At 43.1% G+C, this 26,481-nt stretch overlaps 1 protein-coding gene across 1 annotated transcript in view; it reads right to left on the bottom strand.

Moving 5' to 3' along the window:
* Nucleotides 1–26,481, bottom strand: part of zmat4a (zinc finger, matrin-type 4a) — a 184,476-nt gene that overhangs the window by 98,031 nt on the left and 59,964 nt on the right. The window contains exon 4 of the mRNA XM_068023252.1: nt 5,720–5,873. Coding sequence (XP_067879353.1) covers nt 5,720–5,873 — 154 coding nt within the window. The remainder of the gene's footprint in view (nt 1–5,719; nt 5,874–26,481) is intronic.

The following is a 26,481-nucleotide window of genomic DNA, read 5'->3' as shown; positions in this document are numbered from 1 at the left end:
TTCCCACAACGTTACAGCAGGAGAAGATCTGAGGAAATTCAGGGTCTTAACTGTTGGGATAACAAGGCCTGGTAGGATGTACAGTTAATCATTTAATTAATTGGTGAGATGATCAGAACTGAGCTGTTAAAGAACGAACGTCAATGATGAATGACTCTCCGCATAACCTCAAAATTGAATTTTATCTTTATAATTACCATCTCCTATTTGTCATCATAGACTTATTTTGTACCGAACTTGTTGTTTTCCAGCTTTTCTTCGTGGGTATATTAAGCTTAGTTGGACTACCTCACAAGAGTGGTGGTGTGAGAGGATAATAAGCATGATGGAGAGCTGTTAGAAGTGACATTTCTGATCAGCTAGAGTGAAGTGGACTGCAAACCATTAAGACATTATCAGCTTTGTTTATTTCTTTTTAAAGATCGACGTATGTCAAAATGGAAGGCATTTTAAACCAGAATGAGTGATGTCTAGAAGTTTGCTGATGAAGTGGCGCTTCAAGGCATATGACATTTGCTGACAGGAATGATAAATTGCCAGGTTTCTTTTCAGAAGTTTATTTCAGTTAAATACATTATTCTACAGCTTGGACGTCATTGCTCACTCAATTCAGGAGGTACAGAAGACAAAAACAAATCTCTACTAGAGAAATGTCATTAGATTTTGTTGCAAAGCACATACTATAATGGCAAAAAGGCACATTTTTTTGTGAGAAAATGTTAAGCCTTTGTCTATGTTAATTTGTCATTTCTGGCTGATCCACCCGATGTGTTGTTTTGAAAGGGAAACCAGAAATGAACTGGAGGACGTCTTATAAATATTTTCAACTGGTTTCCTGTCCAATAGACAGCTAGATTGATAGGGAAAGCATCTGGGGACAGGTAATGTCAGAGTCAGAGATGGGAGGGATGTCAGAGATTATGGGGGATGGGGAGTCGGAGACCATGAAGGGAGTTGATGGTGGGTAGGGCTAGTAGAAGATGATGGGAAGTTGGAAATTTGGGGGCAGAAGAGTAAGAGATTATGGGGTGGAGTCAGAGGTGGGGTGGTGAGGTAATCGGAGATCGCGGCACGGAATTGGAGATCGGGGTGGTGAGGAGGTGTTGGCCAACTATTAGGTGTATAAAGGAGATTAGCTTGTTAAGCCAAGAGGAAACACCCTTGCTCCTCCTGGCCCACAAGCAGTGCTGTAAAGTCACTTACCTTATGGATCCGATCTTTCACTCCTCCTTTTACTTTCCAGGATTTCCAAGCCCAGGGAAACCTGACCTCCATGTGTTAAAAATATAAAATCTGTTAAAATGAAGCCATGCAACCTCCTTGGAAGACTTTACTGACTGATCCACCTCCTGAGAGCAGATTGGTCACCCACCCTCCCCATGATCTGCCTCTGTTTAAACCGCAGGTTGATTGGTTGGAAGTGGGTTGGGGTTGGGTTTGAGATTTTAAGTAACTTTACTCCCCAAAATCTTTGTAGGTGAATATTCCTTCCCAATGATTCATCCAATTCTTTAAAGAAGCAATTAATCCATTATTTTTATCCATTGTGTTTTTGGTTAATATTTGGTCAAAAATATTGTTTGTTGAATTCTTTTGAGATTTATTCCAGTGAATTGAAAATTAATATTCTGATCCTAGTTTAATATTCTGCCACTTCTGAAGAGAGTGCGCAAATGTGAAACAAAATAACTTTTATTATAATATTGTTACAAGCCAAGTAATTATTAATCTTCAGGAGTAGAAAACTAAGCAGAGTTAGAAAACTGAAAGGATACAGACTCCAGACAGGACAAGGACTGAAAATGGTATATCTGTTTTAGAAAGTAACTGGAACATAATATTTTACTAATTTCTTTTTGACATATTTAATTGTTGATGTGAGCCAGTGTTACATGCACATTACAAAAATATCAAGGAACTTGGGAGTGAAGTTGGTGATCTGATTCCCAAAAAGATTAAAGCAAGACATTGAAGGCTTCTTCTAGTAAGTCATCTTGGACTTTGTGTCCAGGTGTGAAATAGTTCCAATCTTCTGCAAAACCACAATTTAGAACTGCCAGGTGCCCCATTAGACGTCTTGGTTTCAACTCTTTTCATGTTATGAGGAGTGATATTCCCACTTGTATTCTCATAATGCCAAAAAATAAATGGTAGTGGAGCGCTGCACCCATATCCACACAATGTGAGATGCACAGATCAGTATCTCTGAGCTCACAGCAAGGCATAGTTGGCAGCATAACTTAGCCGTCTCGGTGTGCGTTACTATATATAGCCTTGTTAAATTTAACCAAAACTTGATTGAGCGTATCTGCTATGGTTTCTTCTAATTAATCTTGAGACTAGCATAATGGGTAGGTCTTGCTCCTTCTGTGCCGACCATTCCACACCACCCAATCCTAACCCACCTTGAGATAAACCTATCCAAAGATGCCTATTCCTGTCAAAGCACCAGTTTCTGAAATATCTGCCCAAATCTATCCACCAAAGCTTTGAAAGCAGCATCAACAGGCTTTTTACTTCTCTCAAAAACATCTTGATTTCATATAGCAGTCGCCTGATCTTAAGGAATAAAGTAAATGTATGTATTTAGAAACTGAATAGCATTTCTCAAATAAATTAAGATCGGAACTCTCAAATCGAATATTCTCCCAGTAATTTGTGCACAAACTCAAGCAGTTAGTGAATTTCATTGCTTTCAACTGTTATCTATATCCTATTTGGTGATATGACCAGTGTTAACGTCATGTTGCAGGGTGGATTATCAATGATCGGGAAAAGGAAAACATTTCCAAAGTATAAAATAACACAGCCTTGATTCATTCTAAAGAGTGTTTTGACAAATGAAAGTATGTAATACTTTCAAGTATTCAAGAAAGATTATTAATAGAACAAACTACTCAGGATCATTTGAGGTGATTAACCAAAGGATTTTTGAACTGTCCTGTTTTAGCAGACATTCCCAAGTGTGTACTTCCAGCAATAGTCACTGGATTGAGACTGGGAGCAGGAGCCCAATGCCATTTTCCCTGCTAAGCCGGGGTTGATGAGGTCAGTTCACATGGATCTCCTATCACCCTGGTTTGAGATCTGCAATCTTGATTCAGATGGATGGTTAAGTCTAGGACCTTCTGGTCTGCTCTGCATAGGTCAGTCACATACAGATTTTCCCAAATAAACTATGGGAAGATGTTTCTAATTGTAAACAATTAGGGAATAGTGAACAGATGAAATCTGTTTGCAATTACAACGTTTTCAGCATGAACTACGCTAGAATGTTATTAACCAAAACAAAACACATGTTTTAAATGACCTGAAGCAGAGCTGCATTTTCATTTAGCTGCAGTACTCTCCTTTGCCTCTAATAAGCATCATTATTCTCAAGAGTAGTAAGAGAAATATTGTCAAGATTGCCTTACTATCTTGGATGGCAGCACCATGCTGAGAGTTATGCAAAATTAATTTCTGAATTATATGTGCTATCTTGAGCCACTTTATAGGATTTCACATTACTTTTTTGGTTAGTTGTGCTCTTCCGAATTCAGCTGAAAGAGTATATGCTTTTGAAAGCCAATCAAGCAAATGCTTTTTCAGATTGTTCAGGTATTTATTATTCATGTACAATATGTCTGCTTTTAATGCTATTTTTATATTGCCAATATCATTTCTCTGTTGTTTATTTTGACCGTGGGTCTCCTGCTGTCAAAGACCTGTGTTTCAGTTTGAATGAAGCGTATCCCCGGTGACATTTGATGGGAGAACTGAATATGATTTGAAGCAAAGCACAATGATGCAATGTCGCTGCTTTTGAATAATACTGCCAAAAGCAAAATAATACGGATGCTGGAAATCTAAAACAAGAACAGGAAATACTCAGTAGGTCAGACTGCAACTGTGGAGAGAGTTAATGTTTCAGGTGAATGTTCTGATGAAAGGTTACCAACCAAAAACGTTAACTCTGTTTCTCTCTCCACAGATGCTGCCTGATCTGCTGAGCATTTTCAGAATTTTCTGGGAATAATACTGTTGAATGTTGAGTGTAATAATGGAGCTATTTTATAGCCCCAAAACAAAACTAGAAGAGAATTTTGAGGCCAGTTTGTATTGAAAATAACAGACAATAATTAATGCCCCCTCCCCAAAAATGTAGGTAACTTCACAATAAGTAGAATAGTGAGTGTATGATTGAACATTAATGGAAAAAGTCTGAAAAATTCTCCCCAGTGTTAACCTTTGATCAAATGGTGTTTGCACTGAATACTACCGTCTAGTCTACTTGACTCTAAGTATCTCACTGTAGGTACTGGTCATATCTTGTAATTGTTTCCACATTGGAACTTGATGGAATAGCGATTGTAAAGTTGTTACATCATCAGATAGGTATCTTGGACCCCATTTTAAGATAAGGTGGCAAAACCACATCACCAACTGCAAACTATGTTCGGTGTAGCTGAAAATTGTTGGTGTTTGGTGGAAAGAAGAAATGAAACACTTTTGGATGAGCTATACTCGCCAACAAGTAATATGAAATTGAGGTCCCGAAGTGGGCATGTCTTTTCCATTGGGAATATATATCTGGAAAACACTGGTTGGCAGTCCATGATTTCTTGTCTGTTACTTCTGACATGTACTGCCGATGGCAAAGATTGCAGCCAGAATCCTTCATAAATCAGCATGGTAGTGTTTCGTACAAATGCATTCAGCTGGTTAAATCTGAAGTACCATTCACAATTAGTTACTGATAGCCACACTGCTCTTTGTTGTCTGAATTAATGCTAAAGTTTTGACGTCCATTAGCCACCAGACCAAAAGTACAGCAAGGAAAACAGACTCATCAGTGCTAAGATTTGCTCCATTTGTGAGCTAACCTGGAAGAAGAGGTCTTACAGTAGAAAAAGAACACACCAGCTGCAGTGCAAAAGCAGCTGTTGGAAAAACCTGACAGAACTGAAAATTAAAATTAAGACTAACAATCCATGAAGCCTGGTTCTAATGACCTGAGTGGGAAAATCACGCAGACCTTTTCCCTGAAAAGGTTGACTCAGCATGTCTATTAGTAGCTGTACCAAATGACTTAAAACCACTGGAAATGCAAATAATCCATGCTGCATTTTATTGATCATATGAAAAAACAGTCTATCTGAAGGGCAAATACAAGTTAGCCAAAAAAAGAACATTTAAATGAATCCCTTTTTATCATGACCTGTTGCATTTCCATGCCAAGGCCACAAGCCGTTCCCCCAGCTGAGTGAGCATTCAGCTATTTCACTTGCACACCTCTGTTAAGATTGGATGAAAATCCAAGAGTGACCTCTGACAACTTGCCCTTGATGTCACTTCATTCCCTTGGAGAAGTACCTGAATTCTGCTCAGTTCTTCACTAATGTGTCATGGCTGAGATTGCAAATCATTGCTTGTGGGAAAGAAAATATGAAATTTTGCCACACTCTTCATGATACCACTGACTGGAACTCTTAATGTGCACTTGAATTTCTAGTTCCTTAACCAGCTTTTATTTAAATTTATTCTTCTATGTCTATTTACGGATTTTTTCTTCTACACGTTTCCGCCAAACTACATGGACCTTATCTCTTTTACCAATTGAATTTTCTTTGAGTTGAAAGCACATGCCACCATACTGTGCTATAGACTCAATTGTTTTTGGAGTTTTGATTCCCTCGCTTGCTCTATGCTAGGTCAAAGTACAATATGAAGAGCCCACCTGTTCCCAAAGGCGGCTCCTCTCCCAGCAATAGTCTTAGCCTTTTGGCATGAATTTTGCCTTGGTAATGTGACTGTGCCACCACTGCAGATGTAAATGACATATTACAGAGTGTGCAGCATTTGTTCTTGTCCACATCTCCATCATCACTTCCCTGCACAAAGGAAAGAAGACAAATATGTTAGTTGTCCCAAAATCTGTCCATCCCCACTTCTGCGTCTTTCCACCCATTTTCAGTGAAAAGGGAACATAGCTGGTGAAAAACACTTGATGTTAGTCAATTATTCAAACTTTTAAAACCCAAAGAGAAGATTGGTTCCCACTCCCAAATTTCAAGGAGTGGCGATGAGTGAAATGAAGATGATTTCTTTCTCCTTTTGTATTCTTTCTTTTCATTTATCATTCATATAAGTTCATTTTAAATTGTGTTAGTTTTTACTTCAATAGCCACTTGCGTTACAACAGTCCATGTTCTAATGACCCTCTGTGTGAAAGAAAATCCTTTAACCTTTCATTCTTCAGATGATAACCAGGAGTCTATGTCTCCTTGTTGCCAATTTGCCAACTAGTGGAAGCAAAGTTTTACTGCTGACCCTCTCAAAGTTCTTCATAATTCTGAAAACCTTTGTCACATCCCCCACAGGCCTTCTCTGTTCCAATATAAAAATCCAATTTTTTTTAGATTTTCTTCCCAATTCTTACGGTTTGTTTCAATCCTGGAATAGTATCAGGATGAGTATGTAGAGAATGGAAATGTTGTGAGCAGCAAAGTTGTCTTTTGGGAATGGTGATGAAAAGTGTTGACAGAGGGAAATGGAAGGGGAGGGACTGGCGACTCATGGGGTCCATATCAGAAATCAGATTAGTCAGCCCGCGGACTCGAAGGATGGAAATTGGCTACTTAGTTGAAACAGATGCTGTGCATAGCAATGTATGGTATAACCTCGTGATGCATGAAGTTGGTGTGTTCCTGTGTTGCACTGGAGTCGTCCAATGTAGGTGGTTGATGTGATTCACAAACCAGGAGATCCTGAGGCAGGACACTTACCCGCAGTGGAGGAGGGCAAATGAGAATTTGGATTAATTCCTGTTGCTGTCTTAAACCTCCTCAGGCACTTGTGCCTTAGAGTGAAATTAGGACGAGGGGCAGAATTATGTTTTAGTCTTGAATTTCTGGAAGGTGAAACCAAAAGCCAGGGCAAATAAATGTTATAAGTTAGGGAGACCTAAATTTCAGGTGATTTGAAGGCTCTTTAAATACACTGCAATTGTGACACTGATGTCTGCAGCCCCATGCATTTACTTTGATGTAATAACAGCATCAGTATTGTTTTCCCAGGATGAGAAAGGGGACTAGGAACAAAACCAATCCCCTTACAGAAAGACTTAACCTACACTGAAATATTATTTCACCATGTGATCCTTACAAGCTTGTGATTTCATTGCAAATTGAATTTTGAAAGCTATGACTTCCAACCTTACACATGAACTTGCTAGACCTGATCAGACTTTTGAATAAAGCTCACAATGAGACTGTTCGACTCCAATGAGGCAATGTGACCACCCTTTCGTTACCAAACAAATGTTCACCAGGTCTGTCTTCCAGAAACAGTAAGTCCTTCAGCAAGGTGAGCTGCAGAGATTGTTGGGGCAAAGACTCCCTGAATGAAATGTGACTACATTTACATGTGTGAATGGAGGTTTGTTTGACTGTTGGCTCAAGCAGCTCTTCAAATGAAATATGAAGTATATGCATGGCTGCTGGACCATGCTTCTGGTGGTTTTAATGGAAGTCATGCTGGTAAATTGGTTGATGAACTATCTCCATTAGCTGTGCAATTAGCAGGTCATTCAAACAACTTTTGAGGTGAGTGACAGTACAGGGAGGTTCATCATGACCTGTTTTTTAAAGATATTTTACGACTGCTAACTATGCCTTGCTGAATACTGATTGAACATGTCTGGTTTACCCTTTGTCACTGTGACTCCGGAACTTGATTAATCTGTCGAAAACCAAACCTTAAAAGATGGCTGTCTTAATATTAAATTTACATGCAGACCACAAGTTTGAAATTTAAAGTCAGTTTGTACTTCTGTGAGACGTAGACTGGTGAAAGACTGAGCTGAGCAAAGTTTGAACTTGCAGAAGCAAGAACCTCAAGTTTAAATGGAAAGGGATTAATAAAAAGCAGCACAATATTTGGTTGGTGCCACTATAATTCCATCAAAATGAATTGTAATAAGATGAATGATGAAAGCTGCCGCTTTGTTTGTGCCTCCTGTTATAGTTAAGACAGTGTACCCAAAGGGAAAATTCCCAGTTACACTTTCAAATCAAAATTGGGTGGGATTGAAAGATTAATTTTCTGACAAGAACACAGCTGTGCCAAACTTCACATATATTTAAATTTTAATAGAGTCAACAAAGACTGAGTGGCTAAGAAAAGGCCAGATGCAATACAACCTGGTGCTTAAACACCTCCTAAACATTACATTGAGGTGACCACTATGGAGCAGCTGTCATGCACTGTCAGATCATCACAGTAACAAGACAAAAGGAAAACACACATGACCTGAGCTTAAAATTATCCTCTGTGATATTTGTACATGAACGCTCAATTCTTCCTCTGCTATTTTAACAGGTTTATTTTAAAAAGGTAAATGACAGTTAAAATAGCAGAGGAGAGCAATGTTTAATGAAAGCTAACACCACAAGCAAGTCCTGATTTTTACTGGTTGGGGGGGCAACCCTGGTAGCAAAGGATATACTCAGAGAGTTTGGGGGCATGGAGACCCTTCCAGTCTTAATATTTGAGGGATGTGAGGTGGGGGAAGGCAGTTTAAAATTGCAGCATGCTGAATTTCTCAGACCTCTTTCAGCTTTGTATCTTAAAAGTTGTCACATAATTTCTAAGTTTGGCATCAGATGGTGAAGTGGAGGATGGCATAGGACAAACAGGAGCCAGAGTTACAGGAATGGAGACTGTGGCATAAGACGTATGGTTGGAGAAGTTTCCTTAAGGAGAGAGTAAATGTCACTCAGCAAGGATGGAAATGATAGGATGTGCCAGATTTTGAGAGGGAAAGGACTTGAATCACATAGATCGGGATGAGCTGCAGTTTATACAAGGTGGTGTCAACTCACTGCATGGCAGACTACTGAGCTGATACAGGAAAGTAGGTCTCCACTTTCAACACTGGTCCATGTTAGTTGGGTCTTGGCATTATGCCAGTATAGGTTTGCAACAATTGTCCACAGCAATGATGGGCTAGTGAGAGGTATAATGGGCAAGTGTTACTGCTGCTCATAGTTATGCCGTGGCCCCTGTTGTTAAGAGGGTGCTAGTGAAGGACAGGATGCCTTTGACAGCTGAAAGGTCTGTCAACACTCACTGTGCGGGCTCAGAGATAATGAATGGCCCCACATTGAGGGACTGCAGGGTTGAAGGCACCAGTGGAACTGTACCCCAACATGGATCAGTATCCTCAGGAGAGGAAATATGCAAACAGTTACTAATAGCAAAAAAAAAGAGAGCGGGTGGGAGAACTTCATAGCACCTTTCATCAATCTGAGTCACTAGTTATTGAAGCTTTGCAATTAGGAAGCAGAGAAGAGCTTAAGACAAACAGAGAGTGGGAATGCCAATGACACTAAACATTTGTTAAACAGGCCAAAATTTCATTCGAGCTGCTTATCGCACAGCAGGGACAGCTGTAGTATTACCAAGCATATGGTTTTGGTTCCAAATCACTTATCTATAAAAGATGCAGCAGACATGGAAATAGAAACTGCGGAAATGAACAGGTTTTAGCACAGCAGGATGGCATACAGTTGCAAAGAATTAACCACTTACCTGAAGGATAATTATTCACAGTCAGCAGTAAATTCAAATAATGGAGGTGGAGGAGAGAGAAAATTGTGACTCTCCTCCTTTTAATATGGATAATGAATATAAAAATAAGTGACTGTTTTACACAATGGAAATATTTTGAGAGTTTTCCTCTTCAGGCTGTTGCTATTTAACAAGGTGTAAATATGTTCCATGTGCTTTTTAACTAATTTTTCTAAGCCACCTATATTCAGTCACCTTTTACCAAGAAAAGTGTACACAGGAACTTTGCTCCATGTTGTCTATACTTTCTGTTTGTTGAACTCGATGACAATGCTGGCAAGATGTGAGACATAGAATAGATAGAATCATAGATTGGTACAGCACAAAAGGAAGGCATTCGGCCTATTGAGTCTGTGCCGGCTGTTTGGAAGAGCAAAAAGTCGGTACCTAATTCCAGATCTTTCCCCATATCTCTTCAATTTTTTCTCCTTCAAGCTTTTATCCAAATCCCTTTTGTTTCTGCATGATTTTCTTCACTACAATGATCCCCATATGTCCCTAAGGAAGTTTCACCTAAAACAAAATTATACTGTTCACACAGATGAAACAGTATAATCATGCAGAGATGAATTCACATTATGGTGATACTTGTGACTGGTTGTAACCATAGAGTACCACCATAATCCTGCCAGGGGAACTAGTAGAACTAAAATGGGAGGGGGGGGGGTGGGGGGGGGGGGGGTGGGGGCTGACTTTCTCTGTATAATTTGTTTATAATTTGCTAAAATTGTTTATAAAGATGGAATTTACACTCTCATTGCACACAGAACACAGAGGAAAGCTTCCTGCCATATCAGCAAAAACCTACACTGCAACATTATCTCCTCTATCCATGAACCAGAAGTGTAAGAGCTGAACTGCACATCTTTGTTGTGTAGTCAAGGACTGCTGGTGATGCTTTGCTTCAAGGGAAAGGCTGCACTGAGCCTGAGATGGTTTTACAAAATCTTAAAAGTGAGTCTTGGAACATTGAAAGATAGATTTTAGGAAGAGAATTCAGGCCACATTACACAGCCAAGATAGAATATAAATACTAAAAACTCGGAAATTTCGACAGATAAAATCACTTATAAATAGGAAGGTGTTTGGATCCAAGAGCAACGTGACACTTTATACTGCATGCACGCAAGTAGTTAGGGATAGTTCTTTCTTCTTTGTGCTGAGGTAGAGAGTGCCTGTTCTAAATAAACCTGGAAGACATCACTGGGTTATCCCAGTGTCATCAAGAAAGCTCCGAAAATAATTGGCCTCTTCTTAGAGGGGCACAACTAATAAGGAACGAACCTATTAAAAAAAAAGGCAAAGGAAACTTGTAAGTTGAAATCGTAAAGTTATTGTCAATGCTCACTGTGCACTCCAGTGCCTGCAGTACCCACTGGTGATGATACAGATCAGCCATGATCTAATTGAATGGCAGCACAAGGGGCTGAATGGCCTACTCCTGTTCCTATGATCAAACAGGAGGCGACACTATATGTAAATGATATCAAACAAATTGTTAGTAGTTAACTAGCTGGAAAGTATGTGGTGTTAAGCCATGTGAAGCAAATGATGACCTTTTGCACGTGGCTTCTCTGCAAACTGAGTACAATATTTCCTTTTTTTGTATCAGTTGGCAAAGGACTACATTGACCACGGTGACGGGCCATTCATTCAACTGACTCCTGCCGTGGAGTACAGAACACAGAGGTAGGTGCTGAATCCCCCTGGTGGTGCAGTGGGCAACAGAGGCGCCACTGTTGATCCTCACAGCGGAACCGCACTTCACGCTTCCGTCACAACGGGATCGGGTGGTGACGATTCACCTCTACAACCCCCTTGTTCCAGTGGTGGATGTACTCACCTTTCTCGCCAGGTACATCGAGGTGGCTGGCAGCACTGATGTCAAGGACCCATTTGGGATTTGGACCAGCAAGCGGCAGGTCAGGGTGACCCTGAAGGTCAATCCCAGTGGAGCCATCATCCACCCTCCCTCCAGCTTCGCTATCGGGGGAAGTCGAGGCTTCTTGGTCTACGCTGGGCAGCCCAGAGTTTGCCACACCTGTGGCAAATCTGGTCACGTGGTGGCCAACTGCAGCACGGTTGTTTGCAAGAACTGCAAGGAGGAAGGCCATCAGACCAAGGACTGTAAGCAGACTAAGTGTTGCAACTTGTGCGGTGCGCAGGCCACCTCTACAAAACCTGCCCCAAACGCTGCCTCAGTTATGCTCAGGCGGCAAGGTCCAAGGAAAGGTCCAAGGAAAGGCCGGGAGAAGGTTCGACGAAGGCGTCCGGTGTTCGAAAGGAGACAAGCAACCTTCTCCGCAGTGAGGAACTTCAACCTGAGAAGGAGAAAGAAGGGGAGGCAGCTGAAACCAGCGACCCAGCACCTACCCTGCGCCCGGAAACACCCCCTCCACAGACAGAATCAATGGAGGAGGAGGCAGCAGATGGACAAATAGGTCAGTGGCAAGTGGTCCAGAGGAAAACCACAAAGAAAAAACATCCCAAAGCGGAACAGGCCACCACCCAAACCAGTGACAAGAGGAGGCTATCTTCTGAATCAGACTGCAACAACTCCTCTTCACTGGACGGGGGAATGCTGGAACGACAGCCCCTTCAAAAGAGGCGGCAGAACTCCAAGGAGATGGAAGATAAAGCCCCCCAGTCCCCGGGCACTGGAAGCTGTGATGGGCCCAGCATGCCCCAACCCCAAAGCGCCACATGTAACGACGTAGCCCACGCATCCCAGCTCCCGGACACCGAGAGCAAAGACACGTCTGGCGCATCTCAGCTCCGGGAAGCCGGGAGCAGTGATGATTTCGAGGAGGAACAGATGGAAGCAGCAGAGGACAACCCAATCTTTGCTGCCTACAAGACACCCCCGATGTTACCCCAGCGGAACAAACCCTGCATGAAAAACCAAGAGGGGTTTCTGAGCCCAACCAACATGAAACTGCTTGCACACACGATGGGTATGCAAAAACATCCCGAAGGACTGGGACTAGCAAGGACAAATGGTATGGGAAGCAGCAACTAACTTTTAAAAAAAATGGCTGTAAGAATTGCTTCCATTAATGTGCGTAGCATTAAATCTACTATGCGATGTGTTTCAACCTTAGATTACCTCGCCAAGGTCAAAGCCAACCTACTGTTTCTGCAGGAGTGTGGAATACCACACCTCGGCAGTGGTTGCGATGGTGGTCCCACGGGCCATCGATCTGGTCGGGGGGTAATGATTGCCGTTCCTCCGGCCTGGGTATTCTGCTGCGGGGAGGTAACTTCACCATCTCTGAAGTTAAGGAGGTGGTGGACGGTCGCCTCCTCGTAGCAGACGGGGTGTATAACAACGCTCCGCTCCGGTTGATCAACGTGTAGGCCCCGGTACAACGCAGCGAGCGGCTGACCGTCTTCCAGCAGCTCCCACTGCTGCTGGCGACGTCCAGGCCGGTCATCCTAGACGGCGACTTCAACTGCACATTCGATGCGGCTGGACGATCCGGCAGTGACGACAGCAAACTGGACGCTAAGTCCAGATTCCTAATAGAAACAGTTAAAGATGCCAAACTGCACGACGTCTTCAGCAAACCTGCAGACGGAGTGCAGCGCAGATACACATGGTCAAGATCGGACGGGTCTGCCCGTTCCAGGATTGACTTCCTGTTTGTGTCCTGTGCTGTCACGGTCGGATCCAACGATGTCAAGCCGGTGTTCTTCTCCGACCACTGCCTCTTACTGGCCGACTGCCACTTACAGGACGACCAGCGGGTTGGCAGAGGGACGTGGAAGCTCAATGCTACACTGCTGACCCCAGAGAACGTTGAGGAACTCAAAAGGGATTACAAAGGTTGGAGGACCGTGAAACCCCTCTTTGAGTCTCCAGTTCACTGGTGGGAAGCGATTAAGGAGAACATCAAGAGGTTCTTCATCCACAAAGGTGTTCAGAGGGCGAGAGAGAGAGACAGAGAGAAATGTCCCGACTCCAGAAAAGTATGCAAAATCTGCTCCGGTTGCAATCAATGGGGGTCGAGGTCAGGGAGGTGAAGAGCCAGCAGGCCTCGCTCTTTGCCAAGGAGGCCTCCAAGATCATCTTCCGGTCCAGAGTCCGCTCCATCGAGCAGGATAAGACGTGCTCGTGCTACTTCTTCCAAAAGGTACACAGAGAGAGCTCTGTTATCAGCAGCCTGAAGGAAGAAGATGGCTCGGTAACGTCTTCGCAGTCCGACATACTAAGGATCAGCAAATCCTTTTATGCTGGGCTGTATGACGCGAAGCCCACAAACAGCAGAGCCTCCCAGTCCTTCCTGTCATCTATCACAGAGGTCTTAGATGACAGCAGGAGGGAGAGACTGGACAAGCCGCTAACTCTGGACGAGCTGACAAAGGCCGTCGAGTCCTTCGAGACGAGTAAAACTCCCGGAAGCGACGGCTTACCAATCGAGTTGTACTCGGCCCTGTGGGACTGGGTCGGCCCGGACCTGCTGGAAGTATACGAGAGTATGCTCCTGGCCGGCAGCATGGCAGAATCCATGAGGAAAGGCATCATCACCCTCATTTACAAGCGGAAGGGGGAGAGGGCAGAAATCAGAAATTGGCGGCCCATCTCACTGCCTAATGTTGACTTCAAGATTCTGTCCAAAGTCATAGCCAGTCGAATCAAGTCTGCTCTGGAGTTGGTGATCCACCCCGATCAGACCTGTACTGTACCTGGCAGGAAGATCTCTGATAGTCTCGCGCTACTCAGGGATACGATCGCCTACGTGCGGGACAGGAGGGTGGACACCTGCCTCATCAGCCTGGACCAGGAGAAGGCTTTTGACAGGATATCGCACACCTACATGATGGACGTGCTTTCCAAAATGGGGTTTGGGGAGGGAATATGCAATTGGATCAAACTGCTCTACACAAACATCAGTAGCGCAGTCTCAATCAACGGGTGGGAATCGGAAAGTTTCCCGATCCAATCTGGAGTCAGACAGGGCTGTCCTCGCTCCCCGGTCTTGTTTGTTTGCTGTATTGAACCCTTTGCTGAGTCTATTAGGAAGGATGTGAGCATAAGAGGGGTGACAATACCAGGCAGCGGAGGCACTCAGGTGAAAACCTCCCTGGACATGGATGACGTCGCCGTCTTCTGTTCTGATCCGCTGTCTGTGCGCAGACTGATGAACATGTCCGACCAGTTCGAACTGGCCTCGGGAGCCAAAGTTAACCATGGCAAGAGCGAGGCCATGTTCTTTGGGAACTGGGCTGACCGATCCTTTGACCCCTTTACCGTCAGGTCAGACTACCTGAAGCTGCTGGGGATATGGTTCGGAAGGGCCGGGGTGTGCACCAAAACCTGGGAGGAGCGAGTAGCCAAGGCACAACAGAAGTTGAGCATGTGGGGGCAGCGATCTCTCTCCATTGTGGGTAAGAACCTGGTCATCAGGTGCAAGGCGCTCACGTTGTTGCTGTACTTGGCGCAGGTCTGGCCCATACCCCACTCCTGCGCTGTGGCGGTCACCCGAGCCATTTTCCGCTTCATCTGGGGATCTAAAATGGACCGGGTCCGGAGGGACACGATGTTCAAATCTCTGGATAAGGGCGGGGAAAATGTGGCCAACGTGGCCCTCATCCTGATGACCACCTTCGTGTGCGGCTGCATCAAGCTGTGTGTAGACCTCCAGTACGCAAACTCCAAGTGTCACTACGTGCTGAGGTTCTATCTGCCCCCTGTGTTGCGAAGGATGGGCCTGGTCACATTGCCGCGGAACGCTCCATGCAGTTGGACCGTGCCGTACTACCTATCCTTCGTGGAGCAGTTTCTGCGGGAAAACACCTTTGACCACCGGTCCATCAGGCAGTGGTCTGCACGGAATGTCCTCAAGTCCCTATGGGAAAAGGAGACGGTGGATCCTGTCGGATGGTTCCCCGAGCAGACCGTCAAAGTCATTTGGTGGAATGCCTCATCACCAGAACTTTCAAACAAGCACCAAGATGTAGCTTGGCTGGTGGTGAGAAGGGCCCTCCCTGTCAGATCCTTCCTGCACGCCCGAAGTCTCGCTCCCTCCGCGCAATGCCCCCGCGGTGGCTGTGGTGGGGAAGAGACGGTTGCCCACCTCCTCCTGGAATGTGTCTTTGCAAAGCAGGTGTGTAAAGAGATGCAGTGGTTTTTGTCGAGGTTCATCCCAAGCAGCTCTGTAACACAGGAGTCTGTGCTCTACGGGCTGTTCCCAGGGACGCACACCGAGACAAACATCAACTGCTGCTGGAAGACTATCAATTCGGTGAAAGACGCCCTTTGGTCTGCCCGAAACTTGCTGGTCTTCCAGCGCAAAGAGTTGTCCACGAACGAATGTTGCAGACTGGCACATTCCAAAGTCCAGGACTACGTGCTGAGGGACGCACTAAAGCTTGGGGCAGCCGCAGCAAAGGCTCAATGGGGAAAGACCCCTGTGTAAGATCCCCCCACCATGCTGAACTGAGGGGCTGGATCCATGGGAAACCCCTCGAACTGTATCGGGAAAATTTTGTGTGCTGTAAATGTAAAAATGTATATGGCATGAAAAATGAAATGGAAGGGTTGTGAGGCAACTCATGATTGTAATGAAGAAAATTGAAGAAACAGTTTTAAACTGTTTGGGAATGTAATTTTTACAGATTTTTATGAATAAAGTATATTTTGGAAATATAAAAAAAACTGCATTTCTTACTGTGTTGCTGAGTCATGCAGATCAGGCTGCATTTTACATTCAAAGCACAAAGAACAGTACAGCACAGAAACAGTCCATTTGGCCCTCCAAGCCTGCGCCGATCTTGATGCCTGCCTAAACTAAATTCCTGCCGATGAAATCGGTGGTGGACATAAACAGTGGCGTTCCACCCAAGAGGACCACATGTCGAGGAGCAACCATGATATTAAATGCGGCGGCTCATTTAAATGGCTGGGACAGACCCACCTCCCACGCGCCCCCCCCCCGCCCCACCCTCCAGACGACGTAGAGGAGGTGGGCGGTCCATCCCCGGCAATAGAGTCAGCAGCCTTTGCGTAGGCACTAACGCCATTTTTACGGGGCTTCGAGCTGAAATAATCTGAGTTGGTTGCAATGCCACTCTTGGTTAGCAGACCCATAAGCGTTCATTGTGCAGGCCACTGTTTGATCCACATGCTCCACAAATATCACAGGAAAACAGTAAAATAAACATGAGCAATGCGACAAAAATGAAAATAGTAATTGTACATCAAAGCAATGTCTGATTAGCAAACATGAGCATGATAAGCTAATCACTCAGGGAACACGCAAAAACTTATCAGAGTGCACTTAAAATGGAATCAATATCAGGAATTTCCAAAATAATGCTGCAGCAGGGACTGTCTAGCAGATGAGAAGCGTGCACAATACAATAGGCACTGTTGTTCACTGCAGTCTGCATAAATATTCAACTGAGTCATGCACAGAATCCCAATGTACGTTAGCATAGTCTCACCATATAATTTATTCTGAGCACAGTTACAGGCTGAATAAGACATTTTGTAAACCATGTGTTCTGCCTATCTGCATTAAACTGAATGCTCCTGTAGTTTTTTGCCAGGGAAATAGGACCAGCTAAAATCTCAGAAGTGTCTGTAGAAGTCACAAAGTAGCAGTTAAATGTCATGAAATTCAAACAAGTTGACTTCACCAGTTTCCATTTTGCCGTGTCTGATAATATTTCCATCTGTTAGGATTTTCTTTAAAAAGGAAGTATCATAAACTGGATAATTTTGTCAGTCGTATGGAGACTGTGCAAAGAACTGCTCCAGCCACTGCCAGCAGGTTGACAAGTGCTGGAGAATGGAGCATTTTCCTAATGGGTATTTTTGTCCCTCTTGCTTCTCCTCACCTGTCCCAAGACAGTGATTCACACAGGGTTATAGTTCCGCTTGTGCTGACAATGCTCAAGCACCTTAATCAAACTGAGTGTATGAATGTATGAGCTTAAACATTGGTTTCATCTGACATCCAAATTCAGTTACTGCATTTGTCATTGAACACCAGTCAAGAATCAGAACTGGGATTTTTTTCCCCAACTCCTTTGTTTGGGAGAATTGAGGTTAATTGGAGCACCTTCACTGTTGGCCACCTGAAATCAGTGAAGTCCAGCACAGAGCAGAATGGAAACTGGGACCTTTCTGGCCTAAATTGGTCATCACAACTCGATCTGGCACATTTCCCGATGGATCCGAGATTGATGCTAAGACTTTCAGCCCAAGTAATAAATGGTTCTCTAATCTGATAAGCTTGTCCAATTGTGATGGGCTTCCAAAATGGTATCAGTCATTTGTTGTTCCTAAGAGCTTTTTCACCACTTCCATGTTGCAAGCAGTATTTAAAGATGACAAACAGAAGGGAAATGCGCATTTAAAAAACATGATTCAGCTCCAATTTGCAGCTCTAAACATATAGATCATTTGGAACAAATAAAGACTAGCTTTTTTTGACTGTGTTTCATCTCTCTGAAAGCATGAAATGCAGATCTCGCACTTGCAGGCTTCAAATATCAAGCGGGTAATGGTGAAAAAAACAAGACACTCGTTTCCTTTGTGTCATTCTTGCAACATTTCTATTCTCCCTTAGCAGTTTAATTGTTCTTCAATTGTGCTTTTCTTTTGGTCATATTAAATTTGTAACAGAAATTAGTTTTTTTTGAAGTACTTGTGTACTACTGTGCTGTGGGTAGCAGGATACAAGCTTTGCATGTTGGAAAGACAATGTTTGGGTGCTTGTCTGCAGACCCTCCACTAAACTAAAGATGAATAAAGATGTAACCCTTTCCTCCCACTGGATCCGAGCTTATAACTATTGCTAGGTCACCAGAGACTTTGATGCATGCCCATTGCTCATTGGGAACTGAACACATAACCACCATCAAATCCCCAGCCAGAGTCACATGTACACCACAAAGCCACAAAGGGTTGGACAAATGCTATCCACTTGACCACAAGAGCCTTGGACAATCCCCACAAGACCATTGGAGTCTTGACCAGAAGATTATTGCTCAGAAACCAGTGACTTTAGCCTTCTACTGACTGTCAGAGAGCTGGCATACAACCAACTGGACCCACAATGAAACAAAGGCATATTCATGATGAGAATATGAGGGATTCAGACACATACCCAACATTTAATTTGAACTAATTTCTTATAATTCTATATTGTAGACTTTGCGGATGTCTAAATTAAGAACTTATCAGTCTAGTGTGCAGAATTCTCTATTTCCACTTGCGACAGAAAGTGTGTTTTGAACCAGAGCAGGATGGAAATCCCGAGCAGTCTATTCACTGCCTGAAATTGGGCTGCTCCATCTCATGGTCAAGATGAGAAGTGGCTAAAACTCAGTCATTAAAGATTCCTAATTTCAAATGACCTGTGATTTGGATTCAAATGGCAAATGGTAACTGAATCATCAGAAAAATCAAAATCAGATTTCCACCCCATTTGTCACAATGAGCACAGTCAATTGAACCTCACCTTTTTGCTTAGCTTCGTTTATTTTGGAAGGACAAGATGCAGTGTTTCTGTCAGTATTGTCATGCTGGTGGAAGCCAAATTCTGCACTTGAAAAGAAAGTGAATTCAATACGCAAAAAAAGACTAATTTTTCAGTTCGGCTTTCAAATGTTAAGAAGCAATTATGACAAAAGTTGTAACATTTTTTATTTGTTCTCAGATGTGGACATTGCTGGCATGGCCAGCATTTATTGCCCATCACAGTAATTATCCTGAGAAGGTGGTACATAAGAACTATGAGCAGGAGTAGGCAATTCAGCCCCTCGAGCCTGCCCCGCCATTCAATACGATCATGGCTGATCTCATCTCGGCCTCAAATCCACTTTCCCGCCTGTTCGCCATAACCCTTTAACCCATTACTAATTAAAAATCTGTCTATCTCCTCCTTAAATTTACTCAATATTGCGGCATCCACCGCACTCTGGGGTAGTGAACTCCACAGACTCACGACCCTTTGAGAGAAGTAATTTCTCCTCATCTCTGTTTTAAATCTGCTATCTCTTATCATAAAACTATGACCTCTCGTTCTCGATTGCCTCACCAGAGGAAACATCCTCTCTACGTCTACTTTGTCAATCCCCTTAATCATCTTATATACTTCAATTAGATCTCCTCCCATTCTTCTAAACTCCAGAGAGTAAAGGCCTAAACTGCTCAATCTCTCTTCATAAGACAAACCCCTCATCCCTGGAATCAATCTAGTGAACCTCCTCTGAACTGCCGCCAAAGCAAATACATCTCTCCTCAAATAAGGGGACCAAAACTGTATGCACTACTCCAGGAGCAGTGTCACCAATGGCTTGTACAGTTGCAGCAACACTTCCCTACTTTTATATTCTATTCCTTTAGCAATAAATGCCAAAATTCCATTTGCCTTCCTTATTATCTGCTGTACTGCATACCTGCTCTCTGCGATTCATGCACGAGGACACCCAGATCTCTCTGCACCGAAGCACTCTGAAGTTTCTCTCCATTTAGATAATAATTTGCCTTTCTATTCTTCCGACCAAAATGGATAACTTCACACTTATCCATGTTAAACTCTATCTGCCAAATTTTGGCCCATTCACCTAACCTATCCATATCCATTTGTAAATTTCTTATTTTTTTATTGCAATTTACTCTCACACCTATTTTACTGTCAACTGCAAATTTGGCTATCGTACTTTCTATCCCTGCATCCAAGTCATTAATATAGTTTGTAAATAGTTGGGGCCCGAGGATCGAACCCTGTGGCACCCCACTAGTTACATCTTGCCAACCAGAAAAGGACCCATTTATCCCAACTCTCTGTTTTCTGTGGGTTAGCTAATCCTCTATCCAAGCTAATAAATTGCCCCTAACCCCAGGTGATCTTACCTTGTGTATTAACCTTTTGTGCGGCACCTTATCAAATGCCTTCTGGAAGTCCAGATATACTACATCTACAGGATCCCCTTTATCCACTTTGCTTGTCACAGCTTCGAAGAACTCTAGTAAATGAGTCAAACACGATTTACCCTTCATAAAACAGGGCCTTACTCTTGAATTGCTAGCAGTTGGATACAGATGCCACTTCAGAGGGCAATTGTAGTCACATATAGGCCAGACTGAGGAAGGAAGGCAGGTTTTCTTCACTAAAGAATGTTAATGAATCAGTTGGGTTTTTAACAATCTCACAGCTTCATGGTCACTTGTACTGATACCAGATTATTTTAAACTGAATTTTAATTCTTCAAACAGCCACAGCAATAATTGAACTCTCATCCTCTGGATTATTAGCCCATTGGATTATAAATCCAGTGACATACCCACTATGCTCCCATACTCAATTGAAAATATAAATTAAAAAATTTCTAAAGCAAGATTCTGAGAAATGGGAAACAGATTTTCTTCTGAACTTTCTTCAGAATTAAATCTGTGATATTCCACAATTAAAAAAGCACCGAAGCAGATGTTTAATCCTTTTGTTTGCCTGAAATATTGTAACCTTTTACTTAATGCAGATATTAAACTTCCTCGAATGCTCAGAATTTGAGTATTCTGCTCACAGCAATGACTATTTAAAACTGTGGTGAATGGTTGTTTTTTCAGTTAAGTGTATGAACTTAACAGATGGGATGAGGTCACCCTAGAGTTTTCTGTTTCATTGCTGTGTGTTATTGAAGACTACAGTTTTTTTTTCTGTTTGCTTGTTTCATGGTTGAATGTTTTGGTGAAAGCAAGTTAGCATTTATTCCAAACTGCAATGAAGTACAATTTTATTTTAAAAAACACAACCCAGCAATAAATATGAATCTTCCAGCTGTGCTACATCTGGGAAGCTCAGCTTATTTATTACTCCACTGCCCCACCCACCCACACCACTCGATACTTGCATTTTTCACATTTATTTTAGAAACGTTAGAACTGCAGAAGAAAATCTGCCCTGTCGGATCTCTGAGGGTTCCCACTGGAAGCAAGGTACTAATATGTCCACCCATTTATGGGCAGGTGTGTTTAATAAGGTGCAGGTTATGGGAACAAATCATGTGATGTTTCCATCGTTTCCACCATAACCATACTGGATACGTTGTGTTCATGGTGTAGATCCATTGTGGATGGAACCCTGGAAAGTGAGAATTTTAACTCATCAGCCTCATGTCAATGCCCCAACTATGACTTCCGTGGTAATGCCATTCACATCAGCAGGAGTAAATACTGGCGGTGGGGGGGGCGGTTGGCAAGCCACTGCTGGAGACCCATGGATTCAGTCCCGAGGAAGGTAGGTATAGGGTTGGGTGGAGAGGTGGTGGTTATGATTGGCAAGTCTGCCATCAGCAGAAGGGGTAAGCCCAGGGCAGGTGAGGCCCAAGGTATCCTTGTGGGAATAGAAGTGAACCCTTGCTCATCCAGGCCCACAAGGAACCTTTTAAAAAAGGAAATCACTGAACTGACTTCTTGTGCCAGGATGCTTGTCGCCCCCAGTTTTCACTGGCAGGATAGAAATTGTGCTGGCCTTAGTCAAGCCTGCAGTTAAAATGGCATGTGCGTACTGATGAAATCATCAGGTTGCGACACTGCCTTTAAATTAGGCCCCCACTCCTCTGGAGCAGGCAGCCTTCCCACATTTGAATTTAAACAAGTAGAAATGGCGGAGGAAGTGGAAACCATAAGGAAAGTGGCACAAACTCCCCCTGCCGTCTCTCTCCACACCACTGGCACTGTTTCTACTGGGCTGGGGTGGTGGGGATGGTGGTTAAAATCAGCCCTATAATTTCAGCAAACCCCCTCAAATGTTTAGAGCTCTGCAAAACCAAATTCAGATCCTGAGTTCAAATATTACACAATTCATATGATTACAATTATTGGCAGTGATAGCATGGCATAAATATTAATAAATGGAAAGTCAGACTAAATGCTTCAATTGTTGATGCACCATGAAAAAGTGGAATCTGACCACTGGGACTACTGCTTCATTATAGAATATGGCTGTGCTATTTTGCCTGATGTGTTAATTTTTATTTAGCAAGCTCAATATTTAAGCAGTATTGTTTAAGAGTTCTTGGCGTTACAGCCCATTAATTTGCCAGTGCATTATGCCACACAATGCAGGATGTGTGGGTTCCATTTTCTGTCACAGTTTGAGTCATAAGTCAGGCTGCCTGCACAAGATGCCATGTGCAGGAGTCTGAAGGATGGATCAACCAACAACCTGCAAATCTCATCTCCAAGGTGAGAAAAACAGCAGGAACTGTCAAAAGCAGTGCTTTAGTCAGTTTAGCAAAAACATCTTTGTTTTACTCCTGACTCTTCCTGGAAGGAGGATTACCTGCAAAATTAACACTATGTGGCATAACATGCCAGACTAATATTCTGAGATAATTAATTGTAGCATGTTTAGTGTGGATGACAGTTGTAAAGCTGCATCCTGAAAGCTCCTGCACATACAGCCGTAAGCAGCGCTGCAGCTAACTCCAGTTGCTCAAAAGATAAATTCTATACAACATTAATACCTGTCTTTTGCATTCAAATGCATCAATGATTGACAGGAGTGCAGCAGCGTCTCCAACAATTCCATTTATATTAGAGAATTGCTTAAAAGAAGCTCTGCTGTGCCAGCTCCCAACCCCATGACCCACAGCTAGGAAAGTGCCTCGTGTAAAATGCAGGTCGTTTCAAATGCATTGGGATTTTCTTATGCTGTTGATGTCAGTTTCCACGACTCTTTACTCCAATGACTGGACTAGGTCCACACAGAGCAGTGGGAGCAAAACCCTTTCAGTTGCTGCATGTAGGTAGACAGCAGCAGCTCAGTCTATCATGGCTTTTGGCTACCTCCGCCTCCGACAGCAGAGCTTTCATTGAAGGCTGAAAAGGCATTGCCATGAGAGAATGAACCTCTGTGAGACATTGGGCTTTTGACAGGAGCTCCGCCACTGCATGAACAGTCAGATTTTGCTGCTGGTGGCAATCACCTAAGATTTGAACGATTGCTGTCATTTTCACAGTTTTGTACCCAAACGGTTGGGTAAATTGTTTGTTTAGGTAAAATCCTGAAGTTGGTACTTTAACTGACAACTTCAGATATCCCAAACTAAATTCCTACGTGTAACAGTGAAACCTCTGCTGGCAAAGCAGGGGCATTGTCTGGTCTCCTTTTGGACACCCCATGTCCCTGAGTGCAAGTGAATTCTTTCCAAATGAAAAGGGTAAAAGTTGAATTGCCCGTGTGTATATATGTGCAATAAAAGCTGACTTTTATTGGCCTGTGAATGCCATTGGATGCCTATACACTGGCGTTGCAAAAACAGTAGCAATTCCAAACTAGACTTGCTAAAGCCAGCGTACAGGCCTTCCGAGAACTAAAAGCGATATAAAAGCACTGAAAAACGTAAAGCCGTTTATAAAGAGCAGCTTTAATTCCTGCTTAAAGTGGACAGAGGCCTTTCTCACCAGACACCAGACAATCCCAGGGTCGAGTTAGCAGGTCTTACAGCCAGGATAGCGATTGACGCACACCAAATTGGTTTTGCTGTCTTTGGAACAAGGAGGGGGAAAATTAGCCAGGACTTCTGCTTTTGAATTCGGCCTTGTCACTGGCTAAATAGCCACCAATGCTCAACGAGCACTTCAGATCATGTGAACAATACAAGTGTTCAAGGAACCGTAGCCCAGCAAGAGTTTGTGGCCTCAAGGAAAGAGGGAAAAACAAGTCACAATTTTCTTTTGTTGAATTGCTGATTGTTTATTCAATATCCTGCCAGTATAAACAAAGTATTTGATACAGTAATATAATGTTTACCTTTTTAGATTGATAATTACATATAATTTTGATCGAATCACCGTTGATCATTATTATCCACCTGCTTCATTCACTTCACTTTGTTACTTTGAAGAAAAGGGCATTTTTAAAAAAATGCTGAACATTTTGCACAGAATTGATAATTTTCTACTGGCGCTTAAATGGACTGCACCATGGAGAGATCGGGTTTCTGTTTCCTAAATGGTGAAGATTTTCTTTTTTGTTATTTTGCAACACCAGGGTTATGCAGAATGAAATCTTCCCATGTCTCAGCTGCATGCTATTATATCGCAAGCTGATTTGCAGAAGTCAGGTGCTTCCCCACAGGGAGCAAGAGGAAATCAGAGAAATTTACCCAGGCCAATTTCACACACAGTAGCATATGAAGAGGACTGTAAGACTCTTTGGCCAGAGCTGATACCCGAAGTATGGAAATTAGGAAGAGTGGGAGAGGGGTGGAGGGTTGGGGGGCGGTGGGATACCTTGTTGATCCAGGTCTCAATAAGACAACAAAATAAGGAGCTGCAGGGAATCATGTAGAAATTCTTAAGGGAGATGAGCCACATCTGTTGACCTGACCATTGCTTCTTCAGGAATCGAAATTTAGGGCAACAGTACTAATTATTAACAGAAGTTGCCTGTTTGCAGTAAATCAAAGCAAAAGAATGTCTGCCAGAATAAATATTTCCTGTGCCTTCCGTGAGTATACATTTACAGAGGTCTGTGCATTGGAGGTGGCTTGCAAACATTTCCAAGATGTGATGATGTAATAATAAATATTAATCAGCAATGGCAAGTTTTCATTCCCCTATCAAACGGGGTAAATTTCTGACAGCGCAGATTCATTTCTCGATATACGGGTATCAATCAAGCAGATGTCTTTGAGGCCTGTCTTTGTTTAGCTCTGTTTCAGATCTGAAATTGGGCTGGAAGATCTTATAGAGATAAGGAAAGGTGAGGTGACGGATGGATGATAGATGAAGAGTGAATTGAGAATTAAGTCAACCTGCAGTTTTTTGACAAATACCTACATGCTCCAGCTTTGCTGTAAATCATGAAAGAAATCAGTTTAAATACCACTTATTCCTTTAATTTTGTTAGTTTTCAGCAGGTCTTATGTGAGTGGAGGAATCACTTTGGTTCCTGTTGCCTCACATCAGCACAGAATGTAGGGATAGCAGAGTGAAAACCTTCTCATGGAACAGAAGGAAGTACCCGTTCCAGTTGATGCAACTTGACATGGACAGGGCAAAAATATCTGTTTTTATTTCATCTCAGAAGAGATGTTCTCTCTAATGGCTGTTAAATATTGAATGCTGACCTAGAATTGCCCTGATTAACAACTCATCCATTTCAATGCTACAGTCTTATTCCAAGCAGTGAGGATATGATTGCACTGGTATCATTCAGTATACTGGTTGAGAATTTATCAGGTGGGGGAGTGACAGTTAGGTCAGAGACCCAGGTCATTGCTCTGGGGACATGGGTTCAAATGCCACCACAGCAGAAGGTGGAATTTGAATTCAATTAATAAATCTGGAATTAAAAAGCTAGTCTAATGATGGCCATGAAACCATTGTCGATTGTTGTAAAAACCCATCTGGTTCACTAATGTCCTTTAGGGAAGGAAATCTGCTGTCCTTACCTGGTCTGGCCTTAATGTGACTCCAGACCCACAGCAATGTGGTTGACTCTGACACGCCCTCTGAAATGGCCTAGCAAGCCACTCAGTTGTATCTAACCACTACGAAGTCAATAAAAAAGAATGAAACCAGACGGACCACCCGCATCGGCCCAGGCACTGGAAACGACAATGGAAAACCCAGCCCTGTTGACCCTGCAAAGTCCTCCTTACTAACATCTGGGAGCTTGTGCCAAAGTTGGGAGAGCTGTCCCACATACTAGTCAAGCAACAGCCTGACATAGTCATACTCACAGAATCATACCTGACAGACAATGTCCCGGACACTGCCATCACCATCCCCAGGTATGTCCTGTCCCACCGGCAGGACAGACCCAGCAGAGGTGGCAGCCCAGTGGTATACAGTCATAAGATCATAAGATCATAAGAACTAGGAGCAGGAGTAGGCCGTCCGAC

Source organism: Heterodontus francisci, chromosome 47, assembly GCF_036365525.1.
Source record: "Heterodontus francisci isolate sHetFra1 chromosome 47, sHetFra1.hap1, whole genome shotgun sequence".
Classification (NCBI taxonomy): domain Eukaryota; kingdom Metazoa; phylum Chordata; class Chondrichthyes; order Heterodontiformes; family Heterodontidae; genus Heterodontus; species Heterodontus francisci.
Note: the sequence above shows the minus strand (reverse complement) of the source record. Positions and strands in the feature narration are given on the sequence as shown.